Below are 15,394 nucleotides of genomic sequence, written 5' to 3' on the forward strand. Positions count from 1 at the left end.
CCGCTGAGCAGGAGATCCAGGCTGGAACCTGTGCTGGACAGCCAGGCTGTGGGGCTTCCCGGGGGTGCAGAAGCGCAGCCCCCCCCACCCCTGCGCCCTGTGCAGCCAGGACCTGTCACTGGTTGTGGCCTGGTCGCCAGGACACCGGGTGGAACCTCAAGGTGCTGACCCTTCTGTGTGCTCGTTCCACAGACAACTACTCGGAGGAGGAGTACGAGAGCTTCTCCTCTGAGCAGGAGGCCAGTGACGACGCCGCGCACGGGCAGGTAGCTGGCCGCGTGGTGGGACCCCAGCGGCAGGCTCGGCTTCGTCAGGACGCCCAGAGCATGGACCCGGGATCCTCTAGAGCTGCCATCACATGGTGGCAGGGGGTGGGGGGCTCGGAGCCCAGCCCCGAGTGTGTTGGCGGGCTCTTGGGGACACCTCAGAGGCGGCTCCCTCTGTTGTCCCAGGGAGGGCAGGGTCGCTGTGGCATCCAGTGGCCACCCTGGCCTCAGGTGCCCTGTGTCCCTGCAGGACCTGGACGAGGATGACTTCGATGTAGGGAAGCCCAAGAAGCAGCGGCGATCGATAGTAAGAACGACGTCCATGACCAGGGTCGGTGGAATCTGGTTTTACTAACATTGGGGAAGGGGGGCGGGGCAAGGGGAGGGGGTTGGGGCCCAGTCTAGGTGTGCAGGGGGATGGGGAACAGGGTGGCTGTCCCAGCTTGCGGTGGGCACGTACTGGCGTCTCCTGAGGTGCGGTCTTCCCCTCGAGATGGTGTGAACCTGGGGAAGCACCATGCCATGGCCTTGGCCTGGGAGGGGTCTGTGTGGTGCTCAGCCATCATGTAGAGTTACTCTGGCAAGTGCGAGTCAGGTGGGGCGTCCCCATGCTGACCCTAGGCTGCCCATAGGGTAGCTGTCCCTGCCCCACTTTGCCCAGACGTGACCTGTGTGAGACCAGTCCTGTTTCTGTTCGGCATCCGGCCCACCTGGCTCAGGGCCCAGGGGAATTGGGTGGGGCTGTGAGGCTTCTCCAGGAGGAAGCCCCAGGCAGGGGCCTCAGCCTGTCACAGGAGGTCCCCCATTGGGCTCCCCAGCTCCTGGGGGAGTTTACAGCCCATAGCTGCTCCTAGCGAGCCAGCCTCAGCTCCCCTCTGCCCAGGGTATGCAGTGGGTGGCCAGGGAAGCCCTGGAGTAATGGCCATGGGCACGTCCCAGCCTCCTCTGCCGGCAGCACTGGGTGGCCAGGGCTGGTCCCAGTGTGTTGGGCACAGCTGTCCCCACAGCTGTGCATGGGGAGCAGGGGGAGTGTGGGCCTTCTTTTGTAGGGTTGCCCCCCCCCCCCAACGAGGGTGGCTGAGAGCAGCCAGAGCTGAGCACTCACTGTTCCTGCCCACCTGAGTTCAGGGGAGGCAGGGGGATGGGGGGGTAGGGGGGGAGAGCGGTGACCCGGCATCACGTTTGCTCCAGGCTCCTGGAGGACCCGAGGAGGTTTCCCTTCCGGGCCGGGCCGTTTGAGTCTGCCCCCAGCTATGGTGTGCGTGCTTGGGAAACTACCCCTTGGTACACTTCAGGAGTATGCTTGAGTTCGTGGGTGTCGCAGCGGGTTTCAGCTGCGCTGGCGGAGGCTGGCGCCCGTGTCTGGGGGCGGCCGCACCGGTCTGACTCTCCGGTCATCTCTCTCACAGCAACAGAATTTCAAGCAGAAGGTCGTGGCGCTGCTGCGGAGGTTCCGCGTGTCCGAGGAGGTAAGCGCCAGGGCCCTGCCCCACCCCACCCAGGGCACCCACCTCCCTGACCCCGCACCTGTCCCCAGTGCCTGACCAGTGCCACCGCAGCACTTATCTGCAGGGACAGCTGACTCAGCAGAGGCTCCAGAACACCACCTGCTTTGTTTCTTGAATTTTAACGCGATGACCAGACCCAGGGGAAGGCCACATGCCCTCTTTGGGGAGGGGTGCGGCCACAGGTTTTTGTGTTTTGTGGTTTTGGAGCATTTTTAGGTTTGGCACAAAATCAAGCAGAAAGACAGATGCCATGTGCCCCTCCCCTCATTGCCCCCTAGAAACATACTAGGTATTTTTTAACATTTTGTTCTAGCTTTCTTCTAGTCTCTGGATTTTCTATGATGAGCTTGTATAACTTTTATAACCAGAAGACAAACACCTTGTTTATTTTTAATGTGGTCAGAGGAAAATTAGTCCCAGGTTCAGGACCCACCCCAGAAAGGCGGGACTTAAGGACCTGAGCCCCAAGTGTCCCAGTGTGGCAGTCACACACAATCACGGCACAGTCCCGGTGCTCAGCACGGCCTCCCCACAGGCGCGCAGACTCGGCGCCATTCCTGTCGCACCCTTGCTGCCCTTTTGCAGGAATTGGCCAGCTGGTTAGACATGCGGAGATGCAAGGGGCCCAGGATGGACACAGCTCTAGCCTCACAGGTGCCTGAGCTGCGGCCGCGCAGTCGCAGCCGTGTGCCCGTCAGTCCAGAAACAGGTCCTGTCGGGCAGCTGAGTCCACAGCCTGCCAAGGCCATTCAGCGGGGGAAACGGCTTTCACAGGCCACAGGGACGGAACGCCTGGACGTCTGCGCGCAAGAGTGGCGTCGGACTCCACCCACACCCGCACGGAAGACGACAAAGTGGACCAAAGACCTGACCATGAGAGCTGAAACTAGGGCTCCCGTGGAAAGCATGGGCCAGCAGTGGCTTCTCTGATGCAACACCAAAGAAACCCAGCTGAGCAGGACCCGGCCGAGTTCGAAACCGCTCCAGTACGTCGAGGACGTGAGGCAGCTGGCCCAACATGTGGAGCTTTCGGGCCCAGTCCCCGGTCAGGGCACACAGAGGGTGCATGGATGGTGGAGCAGCACATCGATGTCTCTCTGTCTCAAATCAGTCAAGGCAAGGAAAGGGAAACCACGCTCATAAAATAGGAATCGTTTTTGCGAGAAGAGAACACGGACAACTCCAAAAGACAACCTATTAAAAAATTCATTGCCTAACAGTTCAGCGAAGGACCTGACTAGACATTTGCTCCAGAGAAGACATGTGAAGAGCCACTGAGCCCGTGGAAAGATGCTTGGCACCCCTGGCCGACGGGGAAGTGCAGCCGAACCACAGACATGCCAGGCGGCCACAGCCTGACGAGGCCGGGACCGCGGAAACAGGTGGTGTGATGGCCTGGCGGCGCCTCGGGGAGCAGACACAGTGCTCGCTGCGAGATGGAGACATGCACGTGGAGACTGGCATGTGGTCCTGGGGGCTTCGTTTGTAATTGCAGACGCTGGAATTTCCCTGCGTCCACCCCATGATGGCTCGACCTGTCCTGCATGCCACGGCACTCAGCCCAGCAGCGAAAGGGAGTCCGCTGAAGGACACGCGCCAGGCTGTGTGCTGCGTGGCTCCTCTTGACTGACCTGGAACAGGCCGAACGCACCGGGCAGTGGAGGGCAGGGGACAGGAGAGGGCAGCAGCCTCCCTGGGGAGCTTGCATCACAATTTTGGTGGTGGCCACAATGGCATACACCTGTGCCAGCCTAGCACCCTGGATGGGGCATCCACGTGTTGAAGCGTGCCTCCATCTGCGGGGTCCCCGGGGCGCTGCCCCGACATCTGGGGTGTCTGGGCTGGTGAAGCTGCTAGAGGCAGGCTGCGCGTGTCTATGCCCTCTTCCTTCTGCCCTGCAGGTGTCTCCTCCCGAGCCTTGGGCCGGCTCTCATGGGTCCGTTCTCGCCGTAGGTCCTAGACTCGGAGCAGGACCCTGCAGAGCATGTCCCCGAGGTGGAAGAGGACCTGGACCTCCTGTATGACACACTGGACATGGAGCACCCCAGTGACAGTGGCCCGGACATGGAGGACGACGACAGTGTTCTGAGCACTCCTAAGCCCAAGCTCAGGTGTGCAGAGGCCACGGGGACGTGGGTTTGGGGATGTGGGCGCTCGAGTGTGGGCGCAGGGTGGGGAGGGAAGGGCACGTGGATCCGAGCGGGCTTCCTGGGAGAAGGAGCGAACAGCAGGACCCAGGTTGCACTCGGAAAGCTCCTGGGGTCCGTGGCTCTTGCCTGCAAGAGGCCTTGGTGGGCTGGAGAGGCTGGCTGTGCGGATGTGGGTGGGTGGGATGTGGGCTGGGGGGCCGGTGCTCCCACGGTGCTCACTGGCCCAGGCAAGGTGCCCATCGCAGGAGGGGATCAGGAGGAGAGGGGCACAGTTCTGGGTGAGGTGTGGCCATCTCAGGGCCCCTGACCCTGCCTGCCACACACAGTTTCACGTGCCTGTGTGGCTTTGTCACCTGCACTGGAAATCCTACCCATCGTTTTAGTTTGGACTGTCTTCTCCGTCCTTTAGAATCTCTAAGCCCCTTCCACTCTGCACGTCTTTGCCTGCCGGGCCCGGACTTGGGGCCCGGACGCTGGGTTTGCCGTTCTTGCTGCCAGCGCCCTGTGCTGTCCCTGTGTCCTGTGTTCCTGCAAGCTGACAGGATGGTGGGGTGGATCTGTCACCCTCTGCCGCTGGCTCAGGGACACAGGGTGACCTCAAAGCGGTGGAGGAGCTAAGGGGCTGCAGGCCACCTGCAATCCGTGTCATCCCTTGTGCCATGGTTCTTGAGGACAGGGGCCTCCAGTGACACTGCTGTGCCATGGGACCCCTGCCCAGAGCAGCAGCTTTGCCTCTGGGGGGTGGTCCAGGACAGTGTCCTCTGCCCACGCCCAGGCCCTACTTCGAAGGCCTGTCACACTCCAGCTCGCAGACGGAGATTGGGAGCATCCACAGCGCCCGCAGCCAGAAGGAGCCTCCGAGTCCGGCAAGTGCCGGGCCCCGGCAGCCCCGCCCCCACCGGGCTGTCAGGCGAGGGGAGGACTGCCCTGACCTCTGTCAGTCCCTCGGGGCCACTTACTATCGATGCTGAAAAACCCAAAGCTCACGTGCTCCAGCTCTGCAATGTGGCCCGATCCCCAGCCAGTGCTCGGTGACTGTCGCGGGGCAGCTTGAGCCCACACCCATGGAACCTTGGCCAGTCTCCCCAGGGCCCCCCGAGCCCAGCGCCCGCCTGGAGTGCAGCCAGGCACCCAGCCTGATTCCTGCCCTGTTCACACAGGCCGACGTGCCCGAGAAGACGCGGGTCCAGGGTGGCAAGCAGCCAAGCGACAGTGTCTCTGACTCGGCGTCCCACGTAAGCAGGCGCACGCCTCCCACGTGCTACCTGTGGGTCTGAGCCAGAGGCGGGGCTCAGTGCCTATGCAGCCCGTGCACCCTGCTTTGCTGTCGGCACAGGCCCAGCAACTCGGATTGGTTCTGCCGCCCTCGCTCTCCAGGAGGGGATCCTGGCACAGGGCCAGTGTGGGGAGGTTTGGTGCTGGCCTCCCTGTGGCGCCACGACCAGGCCTGGTGGTGGGAGGCAGGTCAGCTCGGCTCCCAGGGCCGCGTGCGGCCATGTCCATATAGGGAGCCGCCAGCTGGAAGGAGGCCTGGATACTTCCCACGAGCCAGAGCCCCTCCCGTCCATGTGCGTTCGAACAGCGTCCTTCCCTCCTAGCGGTGCATGCTCACCCCCGGGGAGCAGCCAGCACAGCCTGAGGACAGCCCGGAGGCGGAGACTTCCACCCTGGGCTTGTTCACTGAGAAGCTGCCTCCCAGCGGGCGCATCACCAAGACCGAATCTCTCGTCATCCCCTCCACCAGGTGACAGGCCACCCTGGGAGGCTGTCAGTTGGGCAATGCCATGTGGGACGGTCCCTTCTTGGGGTGTGGACACCCGCTGCAGCCAGGCCTGCCTGCTGCTTTGGGGGCCCACCTGGAGGTCCACAGTGGCCCCACCACTCCCTTGTCAGGAGCTGCCGGCAGGCAGGGCTGCAGTGTGCTGCCTGCTCCAAGGGTGGGGAAGGTCCCCGTGGCCCCATCACCTGTCCCCCGTGGCTGGTGCCTGTGCCAGGCTCTGCTGCTGCTGAGCCCATGGGCGAGGCTCCAGGAGAACTGGGGTGGTGAGCACGTGGGCCCACCCCAGCCTGTCCTGGTCCCCACAGGTCTGAGGGGAAGCAGGCCGGTCGCCGGGGCCGGAGTACATCCCTGAAGGAGCGGCAGCCGGCAAGGCCACAGAATGAGCGAGCCAACAGCCTGGACAACGAGCGCTGCCCAGACACGCGGAGCCAGCTGCAGGTGGGCAGGGTGCCCCCGAGGGCGGGTTGGCCTGTGAGCTCAGCACCACGGTCTGTGCCGCTCCTGTGCCTGTCTGGCCCCGCAGCCCGGCCGCCTGGGCTCCGGCGCCCTGTGCGCCTTTAGCCTGGGGGCCTCTGTCCAGAGTTGAGCACTGCTCACTTGGGGCGGCTGCTGGGGGGTCATGGTGCAGGGTTGCAGCACCCCTCCCACCTGGTGTGGACGGGCCTGTGTCTCCAGATCCCCAGGAAGACCGTGTATGACCAGCTAAACCACATCCTCATCTCCGACGACCAGCTGCCCGAGAACATCATCCTCGTCAACACCGCTGACTGGCAGGGGCAGGTGGGGGCCGGTGTCCTCCCTGCAGGGTGGGGGTAGGGGGTTGGCCCGAGGCCCACCATAGCCCTTGTCCCCAGTTCCTGTCGGACGTCCTGCAGCGGCACACATTGCCCGTGGTGTGCACCTGCTCCGCGGCCGACGTCCAGGCGGCCTTCAGCACCATCGTCTCACGGATACAGAGATAGTGAGTCCGCCGTGCGCATTGCTGCCGCTGTTGGGATCCACACACCCAGACTTGCCTATGGCTGCATCCAGAGGGCTGCGGGTGGATCCGGGTGGGGGGTCGCCTGGTGGAGAATGAGCCTCTGTGGGGCCTTTTGGGGGCCTGGGGTTCGGCAGGGATGACTCTCCCCATGAGAATGGGTCCTGAGGCATCTGTCCTCCTCCTGCCCGTGACCCAGCTGCAACTGCAACTCCCAGCCGCCGGCACCGGTGAAGATCGCGGTGGCCGGGGCGCAGCACTACCTCAGCGCCGTGCTGCGGCTCTTCGTGGAGCAGCTGTCCCACAAGACACCCGACTGGCTGGGCTACATGCGCTTCCTGGTCATCCCTCTGGGTGAGCGCCGCGGCCGCCCCTGGCATGCCGACTCTGCTGGATTTCATTTCTGTTGTCAGGAAGGCAGCTCAGGGTCCATCATCAGCCCTTTAAATCTCAAGCCCGTGTCACTGAGCCCTGCCCATTGTCTTGGTTAAGCCACTCACTTGACTGCAGACACCTGACCGGGCCAGCCACTGGGAAATGAAGAGCCCTCAGGGAGGCAGACCCTCCCCAGCTGCCCAGCCCAGCCAGGCAGGTGCAGAGCTGTGGGCGGGTCAGACGCCCTGATGCCATCCTGCCTGCAGGTTCCCACCCCGTGGCCAGGTACCTGGGCTCCGTGGATTACCGCTACAACAACTTCTTCCAGGACCTGGCCTGGCGGGACCTGTTCAACAAGCTGGAGGCCCAAAGCGCCGGTGAGGCCAGGGCATCCACGCACCACCACTCATTAAGAAGAAGGGTCTGTCTGCTCCCGAGACAAGACCACCATGCCCCACCTCTTCTCAGACCCTGGCCACACCTGAGCACCTGGGCGGGGAGGGTGTCAGCAGACAGGGCCCTGGCCCGGACACTTTCCTCGGCCCGCTGTGAGCCCCGAGCTTGATGACTGGGACCCCAGGGGTTGGCTCAGTGAGAATGGAGGGCCGCCGCTGGGCTCCAGGGATGGGTAGCCTTGGGAAGGGGACATTGAGGGGCCCAGCGTGGTGCCTCACAATCCCTTACGACCCCTCATGCAGTGCAGGACACGCTGGATGTCGTGTCGAGAGTCACACAGTACATCGCGGGGGCCAACTGTGCCCACCAGCTGCCTATTGCGGAGGCCATGCTCACCTACAAGCAGAAGAGGTACCTGGAGGGCCCTGGCCTGGGCGAGTGAGGGCAGGCGAGTGGGCACCCAACCCCGTGCCACAGACCCAACTCTTTGGGCGATGTGTTGGGGCTCCCAGTGATTGCCCTTGGGAACAAACCTGGTGGCCGTGGGGTGGACCGGAGCTGGGCTGGGGTGAGGCCGTGTCCTGTCTTCCTTGACAAAAGGACCCTTCACTAACCCCAAAGAGGAGCTAGAATAAGCCGGTCATGTTTCTAGTTCCATATGTGTCGTGACTTCTCATAGTAAAAGTCAAAAGAGAACTGTCCCAGCCCCCAGCAGTGACCTGCTCTTTCGAACCCAGACCCGCTCCAGCAGCCAGGCATCCCGGGCCGGAGACACGTTCTCTCTCTGCCCAGAGCAGGACAGCGGGCAGAGCTGCCGTGAGGCAGAGGCCAGGCCTCGGACACGGCAGGTCCACTGGGGAGTCCCTGGGGGCTCAGGGTTCATAGGGGAGGTGAGCAAGACACACCGGTTCTGAGCCAGTCGAAGTGAAGCACATGTGCGAGGGCGGAGCCGGCCTCCCTGCGGCAGGAGGTGGCGGGTGTAGTGGAAGTGTGCTCGGGTGGAGGCCTGTCCAGCTCTGGGCTCCGGCCCTCCTCTCTCGAGCGGCCTGCCCTCCCTGCTCGGGAACCTCTCTCTGCCGGCTGAGCTGGGGGCTCATGAGCGTGAAGTAACCTGTTCGTGTTTTCTTTCTTGGTGGCTTTCTGAAAGGAAAAAGAACTTCCATTTTGACTTTACCCTCAGGTACCACTGTCTCTGGTCTGTACCCCTTTGTCCCCAGGCTGGTCTTTAGGGCTGTTTAGCAGTGTCAGTAAGTGGGAGTGCGTCCCCAAGGGCCAGCACACCAGGTTTGCTTGCCCCTCCTGCCCACTTCCTGCCAGGGCCTGCGGAGCAGACCTGACCCTTTGCAGCAGCCCCCCCCCCCCCCCACCGCCCCGTCTGCGGCCCACCTAGCCTGCAGCCTGCGACCTGGCTGGGCTCTTCTGTTTCCCTGCCCAGAGGTTTGGTTTAAGACATGGCCCAGTTCGGCCTCTCAGTGCACAGATATGTTTCTGAAGCCATGTCCGCTGCTGCTGCTTAACGTAGAAGCAGGTGCCTGGACCCCAGCTTGAGCCACTGACCACTGACCTTGGACGCCACTGGCCAAGAGCGGGCCTGACTCACAGCGCTGAGGGGTCGTGAGCCCAGCTCCATGCTGACGGGCCTGGGAGGACAGGACTGGTGCTGACCGTGCCCAGGGGCCACGAGGATGGGGCCTTGCCCGGGCAGCACAGCAGTCAGCGCCCCTAAGTGAAGGGTTTGCCGTCCAAGTTTTGTGGTCAGGCTGCTGGGGCCCCTACCTCAGGTCAAGGGCTCTTCACCCCCAAGGTGGCTCCACCCTCTGAAAACCTATCTGTTGAGAGTCGAACCCTGGGCATCCACAGAGCTGCCTTCTCCTCAGCCCCTCTCGTCCCTCCCTTGGGGCACCCTCTGCCCCTGGTCCTGGTTATGTGCTCTCCTGGCAAAGCCCCCAGGGCAGGGTCGTTGAGTCCTGGCTGGCCTCCAGGAGGAGGGTCTCAGGGCCCCCACGACTGTCCTGCTAAACAAGCCTGAGGGGCTCGAGAAAGACCAGCTGTGGTGCCCCCTGACCCCCCCCCCGCCCCCGTTCTGTGACCGTTGCTGCTGCTCCCGTTCACCGTGGCGCAAGGACCCTGCAGCATGCCCCGCTGCCTGTGCCAGCTTCTCCTCTCTCCGTCTGCTGGTCTGAGCAGCACACCAGGGCTTTGGGGACCCTGGCCCTGCCCGCCGTGCCTGCCACCGTGCCTTCGCATTACAGGAGCGACGCTGGTGCCCAGGGTGGGTGGGGGCTCCGAAGGCCCTGGAGGGAGTCCATGGGGGCCCTGCATGTTGGCCACCCTCAGCCCAGAGCTTGGTGGTCAGTGGCCAGCCTCTGCCTACTGGGACAGAGAACACCCTCCTGTCCACCTAGGAGACCCAGGACAGGGTGGGCAGTGGGCATAGTCTGCCTGCCCACTTCCTGGCCCCTCTCTGGCCTGAGCCCTTAAGAGCTTTGCAGGGAGGTCCTGCCTGACCACTGGTTCCTGGGCCAAGGTCAGCACACCAACTGTGTGCAGCCCGGCAGCTTCATGTGAGGGCTGCTCAGTGCCCCGTCCTGGCCCAGCCCCACGCCCGAAGCCAGAGGTGTGGCTACCCCCAAGGACACATGTTTCCCTCTGTTCTGGGGTTCGGGTTGAGGAGTTTCAGTGGCAAGTCTGTGTCACCCCTGTCATGCCGGGCCCGTGTCATGGGCTGTATGTTGTCTGCATGTCCCTAAGGCACAGCTTGGCTTTGAGAGTTCCAGCAACACCCCTGTGCTGTGGCATTTCCCGAGTCTTAGCCCCTCGAGGCCCTCGTCTGCCTCCCTGCGAGCCACCTGTGGGGAGGGCTGAGGGGACCGGACGCTGGCCTGCTGGAGGCAGGTGTCCCTGTGGGCCAGGAGCCCTGGGTCCGGCCTATGTCACTGTGCGTGCAGATGCAGGCCAGCACAGGACTCAGGCAGCTTTGCTGTGTGCAATGCAGAAAAGGGACGTCTCCTCTTTCAGCTGTGCCCCTCCCTCAGAGAGCAGGAGAGGGCTGGGACTCTGGTCATTTTCAATGGGACAGACCGAATCTGTGGGTTCTGTCATCCAGACACGTTCTCCCGGTGTTCTGTGGAGGTGAGGTGGGGACCGTGGGTCCTAGTGTCCAGGTGACGCCCAGGAAGGGGGGCTGCTATCCCTTCACATAGCGCCTCCTGCAGGACGGGCCTCGGGTGGCTGCACCACTGTGTCCTGTGCTGCCTCTGGGCCTGACCTACTGGTCCAGCTGGTGACATTCTTTCCCTTTTTTCTCTTTATTGCTTTTAGAGAGAGAGGAAGGGAGGGGGGAGAGAGAGAAACATCGATGAGAGGGAACATCGATTGGCCGCCTCCTGCATGTGCCCTGACCAGGAATTGAATGGCGACCTCTTGGTGCAGGGTCAGCACTCACCCACTGAGCCACACCGGCCAGGCTCAGCTTGTGGCTCACTTCATAGGGAGCCGTGGCCGGGTGCTGCGAGGCTCCTGGAAGCTGGTGCTCTGGGGGGACAGCTGGCCCTACACGTGGTGACCCCCCTGGCCAGGCGGGGGCACGGCAGCCGTTTGCCTGCAGGGAGCCTCGCCGACAGGCTCTGGTTGGGGAGGAAACGGGATCAGAGCTGGGATAGTGCCCCGACTGCCAGGCCCCGGCCAGAGGACGCACCAGCCACGGAGGAGGGCAGGGAGACACTGAAGGTCTGGGCTGACCCTGCCCTGTGCACCTCCCCAAAGGCCAGAAAGGAGGCACTTGTCCTGCCGCCCGCGGGTCCTCACACCTGACTCCTGAGAGCCCCTGGGCCACAGCCCCAGGCGAGGTGAAGACCAGTCAGGCTGCTGAGAGGAGCCCAAGGACCAGCTCTGTCCACGCCCCACGACGGCCTCTCTGGACCTGGGTGGGGCCTCAGTTCCAGGGAGGCCATGGTCCTGCCAGAACTGGTGCAGAGCCGGGTGCAGGTGGACCTCCACCGCCTGACTCGACAGCAGCGGCCCAGAGTCTGGTCAGGCCTGCAGGCTGCTCTGGGGGCAGCACTGTCAGAGCAGGGTGTGTGCACCCACCTCAAGGCCGAGAAGGCCTGGGGCAGTCTTCTGCCCCAGCCTCACCTCTGGATGGCACCACCTTCACCCAGACCACCTGGGGAAATCGCCACACCCTGACTTGAGGAGAGTCACCTCAATCACTAGAGGAGGCCCAGACTGCTCCCTGGGGGTCCCAGGGCACAGCAAAGCCCTCCCTCAGGGCTGGCCGCCTGCCCTGTGCACAGGGACGGTCCCGGCAGGGTGTAAGCGGGTCCTCCTCGGGCCGGGCTCCCCTTGCTCCGGGAGCTGCCCTGCGGCCTGGGCACAGAAAGCTGTGCCTGCCTTCAGGGCAGGGCGGTGGGCTGGGTGGAGGGGTGCGCCTGCCCTGACCACAGCGTGACTGTCTTCTTGATTTTAGCCCCGACGAGGAATCCTCACAGAAGTTCATTCCCTTCGTGGGGGTGAGTAGCTCGTGGGTGGACAGCGGCTTTGCCCAAAGCATTCCTGTGTTCTGCTGGCCCTGCCTGCTTGGGGAGTGAAACCTGCCAACAGGTCGAGTTGTACCTGTCTGATTTTGCATTAAGTTGATTTTTCCAGAACCTTCTTCAGCAATCTGAGCTGAGGACTGCCTTTGAATCCCTCCCGTCTTAAAGCTGCTCACGTTCTCGTGTCTGTCGGGGGGTGAGGAGGCCTGTCTCAGCACCGTCCTGGTGCCGAGGAGTCAGGCTGGCTCTCCGGGCAGGCGCCCAAGCCACAGGCTCCGCTCGGTCCCACCGGGTGGCGGGGTGTGGCCTGTGAGCCCGGAGGGAGGGATGGAGGGCGGCCCTGGGCCAGTCGGCCACTCTCCCTCTTCTGCCCCGAGTTTTCACTGCCTGTTGTCCACTGCGTGGCCTTCCCCCGAGGCATCTGCTCTGAAAGCTGTAGGGCTTCTGTTCCCCTGGTCAGGTGTCCAGGGCAGCTGCCGGCCTTCCGGGGGGTTAATCCAGAGCAGCCTGTCCCGTGGAACCTTCTGTGGCAGAGGTTCTCAACCTGTGGGTCGTGACTCCTTTGGGGGTCAAACGACCCTTTCACAGGGGCTGCCTAAGACATAATAGTAGCAAAATTACAGTTATGAAGTAACAACAAAAATAATTTTATGGATGGGGGTCACCACAACATGAGGAGCTGTATCAAAGGGTCGCGGCTTAGGAAGGTTGAGAACCACTGCTGTGGTGATGGGTGGGCCCTGCACTGCCACAAGTCCCTCAGATATTTGAAATGCCACCATGGGACCGGGTGTGACTGGTCACAGTGGCTCCCCTTGAACGTGTGTAGTCAGTCCCCACACAGTCCACACCAGTATTGGGGGAGGCCCGTCAGCCCACATAGGGTTTGAAGCAGCACCTTGCTGAGCCTGGTGCAGGCCCAGGGTCTCTGTCCCCGAGCTGGGCAGGGCTCCCTCACGCCAGGGTCCTGATCGCATTGGCATCTGGGCCTGGCCACTCACAGGTTCAGGGTTTGCTAAGGGCTGGCTGGAGTGGGGACGGCCGAGGCCCGGGCATGGGGAAGGGCTGCCGTCCCGCCAGAGGCCGTGTGTCCTGAGCACTGGCCCCAGCTCCTGAAGTGCAGGGTGGCCATGCAGCGCGCTGCTCTCAGGGAGTCTCCCAAGACGCCTTCTGTGGGGGGGGTCCCTCGCCACATCTGTGCCATGCTGACAGCTGGGGAGTGCAGCCTGAGCTGGGCTGTGCCCCTGGACAGGAGGGGCGGGGCCGTGGGCCAGGACACAGCCCCAGAGCCCCCATGCTGCTGCCAGCTGGTGCCTGTTGTTTTCCAGGTGGTGAAGGTTGGGATAGTGGAGCCGTCCTCGGCCACATCAGGTAACCCACCCTCTCCAGCACCAGCCTCCTCAAGGCCTGAGGGCAGAGCCAGGTCTGGGGGCCCAGGGCACAGAATGCCACTGCGGTGGGTGTGCTCACCTCAGGCAGCTGCTCCACCCAGCAGGCCAGGAGGCCGGCAGCTCCTCCCACATGCTCTCCCAGCCCCCGGCTGCCTGAGCTCCTGGCCCAATCCTGGTCCAGGTACCTGGGCTGCTCTGGGAACTCAGTGCTGTCCTCCTCCTTCCCAAAGGAGACTCGGACGATGCGGCCCCCTCGGGCTCCAGCGTGCTTTCGTCCACCCCGCCGTCCACGTCTCCAGCCACCAAGGAAGCCTCTCCCACCCCACCCTCCTCCCCGTCAGTGAGTGGGGGCCTGTCCTCCCCCAGGTAACGGCAGCCACATTCCACCCCCAGTCCCTAGATGTGCGGTCCACCTGACTCCCGTCCACCCCTTGTCAGTACACCCAACGCAGCGGGGCTCAGGTTAGAGAATACTGGCAGAGTTCATGATCCCTGGCCGCCCCGGGTGTCAGGAAGCTGAGGGTCTGGTGGGAGTGGACTCAGAATGGTGGACATGGGCTGTGGGCTGGCTTGGACAGGATGCCATGTGGGTGGGCTCGGTCCTGAGCTTCTCAGAGTGACATCGTCACTAGGGACAGAACCCGAGTGGGTACACACAGGATGCCCTGTCCAGACAGGTTCTGGGAACACGACGTGGGTAGGTGTCAGAGATAGCAGGCAGGGGTCAGCAGCCTGTTGCTGCTCTCGGGTCTCTTGTGAGCACAACTTGCAGTAGAGCTTGTGTGTGTTCTGGGGAATCCTCTCACCGTGGGCCACAAGGCCACAGGGCTGCCGGGCTCTACGGGGCCACACCTGTGACGAGGCTGGTTGACTTTGGCCCTCCAGACTCAAGGGGCACCTTGGGACAGCCTAGCATTTTGACTGCCAGAGCTCCAGGCAGCCACTGGCACCCGCCGAGGACAGACGGTGAGCCTCCCTCTGCTTCTCCAGCCAGGGCGTCGGCGCTGAGCTGATGGGGCTGCAGGTGGATTACTGGACGGCAGCCCAGCCCGCAGACAGGAAGAGAGATGCGGAGAAGAAAGACCTGCCTACCACCAAAAACACGCTCAAGTGCACCTTCCGGTCTCTCCAGGTCAGCAGGCTGCCCAGCAGTGGCGAGGCCGCAGCCACACCCACCATGTCCATGACCGTGGTCACCAAGGAGAAGAACAAGAAGGGTGAGTGTGCGTGACGGGCTGTCATAGGCGAGGGCCGCCACATGGGCCCTTCCCGTGTGCTGCCAGGTGAGCATGGGTCCCAGAGCCTCCACTCCCCAGGCCCTGAAGAAGCAACAGGACAGCACGGTCCCTTTTCCTTCCAGTGATGTTTTTGCCCAAGAAAACCAAGGACAAAGAGGTGGAGTCCAAAAGCCAGTGCATCGAGGGCATCAGCCGCCTGATCTGCACGGCCAAGCACCAGCAGAACATGCTGCGGGGTGAGCGTGGGCCCTGGTGTCCTTCCCTCAGGGGTCTGGGCAGCCGCCAGAAACACGCAGGCGGACCACGGGGAAGGCAGGTGGCTCTGCCGGCTCGGAAAACACCTGTTTCGCTGGGAAACGCTTATCGTGCAAGCCGGGCTCTGAACGTTTCTGTGAGGCGCCCGTGTGCGTGGGGCCGCTTCCCACTTCCCCGCCCTCCGCTCTTCTGAACGATGGCTTCGTGTCTCAGCGGTGGAAGTCATTCCACATGGAGGCTCAGACGCACAGTGGGGTTTTCTCCTCACGAGCTCATCTGGTGACCTGGGGCTTGAGGACCCCTGCCTTCCCGCCTTGGTTTTCTGGTTTCAGCAGCCCCCACTGTCAGGGAGAGGTGGCCACAGTGGGTGCCTTGGAGGGCAAGTGTCAGAAAGTCCTGGACAGCAGGTCCTCGTCCCCTGGGAGTCTGGGGTCCCTGCGGGTGTCAGGCCCCTCCAGCTTGTCCTGGGCCCGGGCCTGAGCAGGGATTGGTGTGCTCTCCTGGCCAGTGAGCAGGCGGTC

General features: G+C 63.3%; 1 protein-coding gene across 6 annotated transcripts in view; it reads left to right on the forward strand.

Annotated features, from left to right (window-relative positions):
- Positions 1-15,394, forward strand: part of PACS2 (phosphofurin acidic cluster sorting protein 2) — a 41,747-nt gene that overhangs the window by 25,662 nt on the left and 691 nt on the right. Inside the window, exons 6-24 of one of the 6 annotated variants that reach the window (XM_036282154.1) lie at positions 193-266; positions 517-597; positions 1,676-1,735; positions 3,728-3,885; positions 4,700-4,790; positions 5,085-5,159; positions 5,523-5,668; positions 6,010-6,142; positions 6,380-6,484; positions 6,559-6,665; positions 6,883-7,037; positions 7,325-7,435; positions 7,757-7,865; positions 8,602-8,634; positions 11,923-11,965; positions 13,318-13,360; positions 13,611-13,746; positions 14,371-14,597; positions 14,741-14,854. In XM_036282154.1, coding sequence (XP_036138047.1) covers positions 193-266; positions 517-597; positions 1,676-1,735; positions 3,728-3,885; positions 4,700-4,790; positions 5,085-5,159; positions 5,523-5,668; positions 6,010-6,142; positions 6,380-6,484; positions 6,559-6,665; positions 6,883-7,037; positions 7,325-7,435; positions 7,757-7,865; positions 8,602-8,634; positions 11,923-11,965; positions 13,318-13,360; positions 13,611-13,746; positions 14,371-14,597; positions 14,741-14,854 — 2,001 coding nt within the window. Of the gene's footprint in view, positions 1-192; positions 267-516; positions 598-1,675; positions 1,736-3,727; positions 3,886-4,699; positions 4,791-5,084; positions 5,160-5,522; positions 5,669-6,009; positions 6,143-6,379; positions 6,485-6,558; positions 6,666-6,882; positions 7,038-7,324; positions 7,436-7,756; positions 7,866-8,601; positions 8,635-11,922; positions 11,966-13,317; positions 13,361-13,610; positions 13,747-14,370; positions 14,598-14,740; positions 14,855-15,394 lie in introns of those variants that run through there. The other 5 variants (XM_036282163.1, XM_036282159.1, XM_036282174.1 and 2 more) reach the window with 5 other exon arrangements.

Source organism: Molossus molossus, unplaced genomic scaffold (genome assembly GCF_014108415.1).
Source record: "Molossus molossus isolate mMolMol1 unplaced genomic scaffold, mMolMol1.p scaffold_m16_p_1, whole genome shotgun sequence".
Lineage (NCBI taxonomy): Eukaryota > Metazoa > Chordata > Mammalia > Chiroptera > Molossidae > Molossus > Molossus molossus.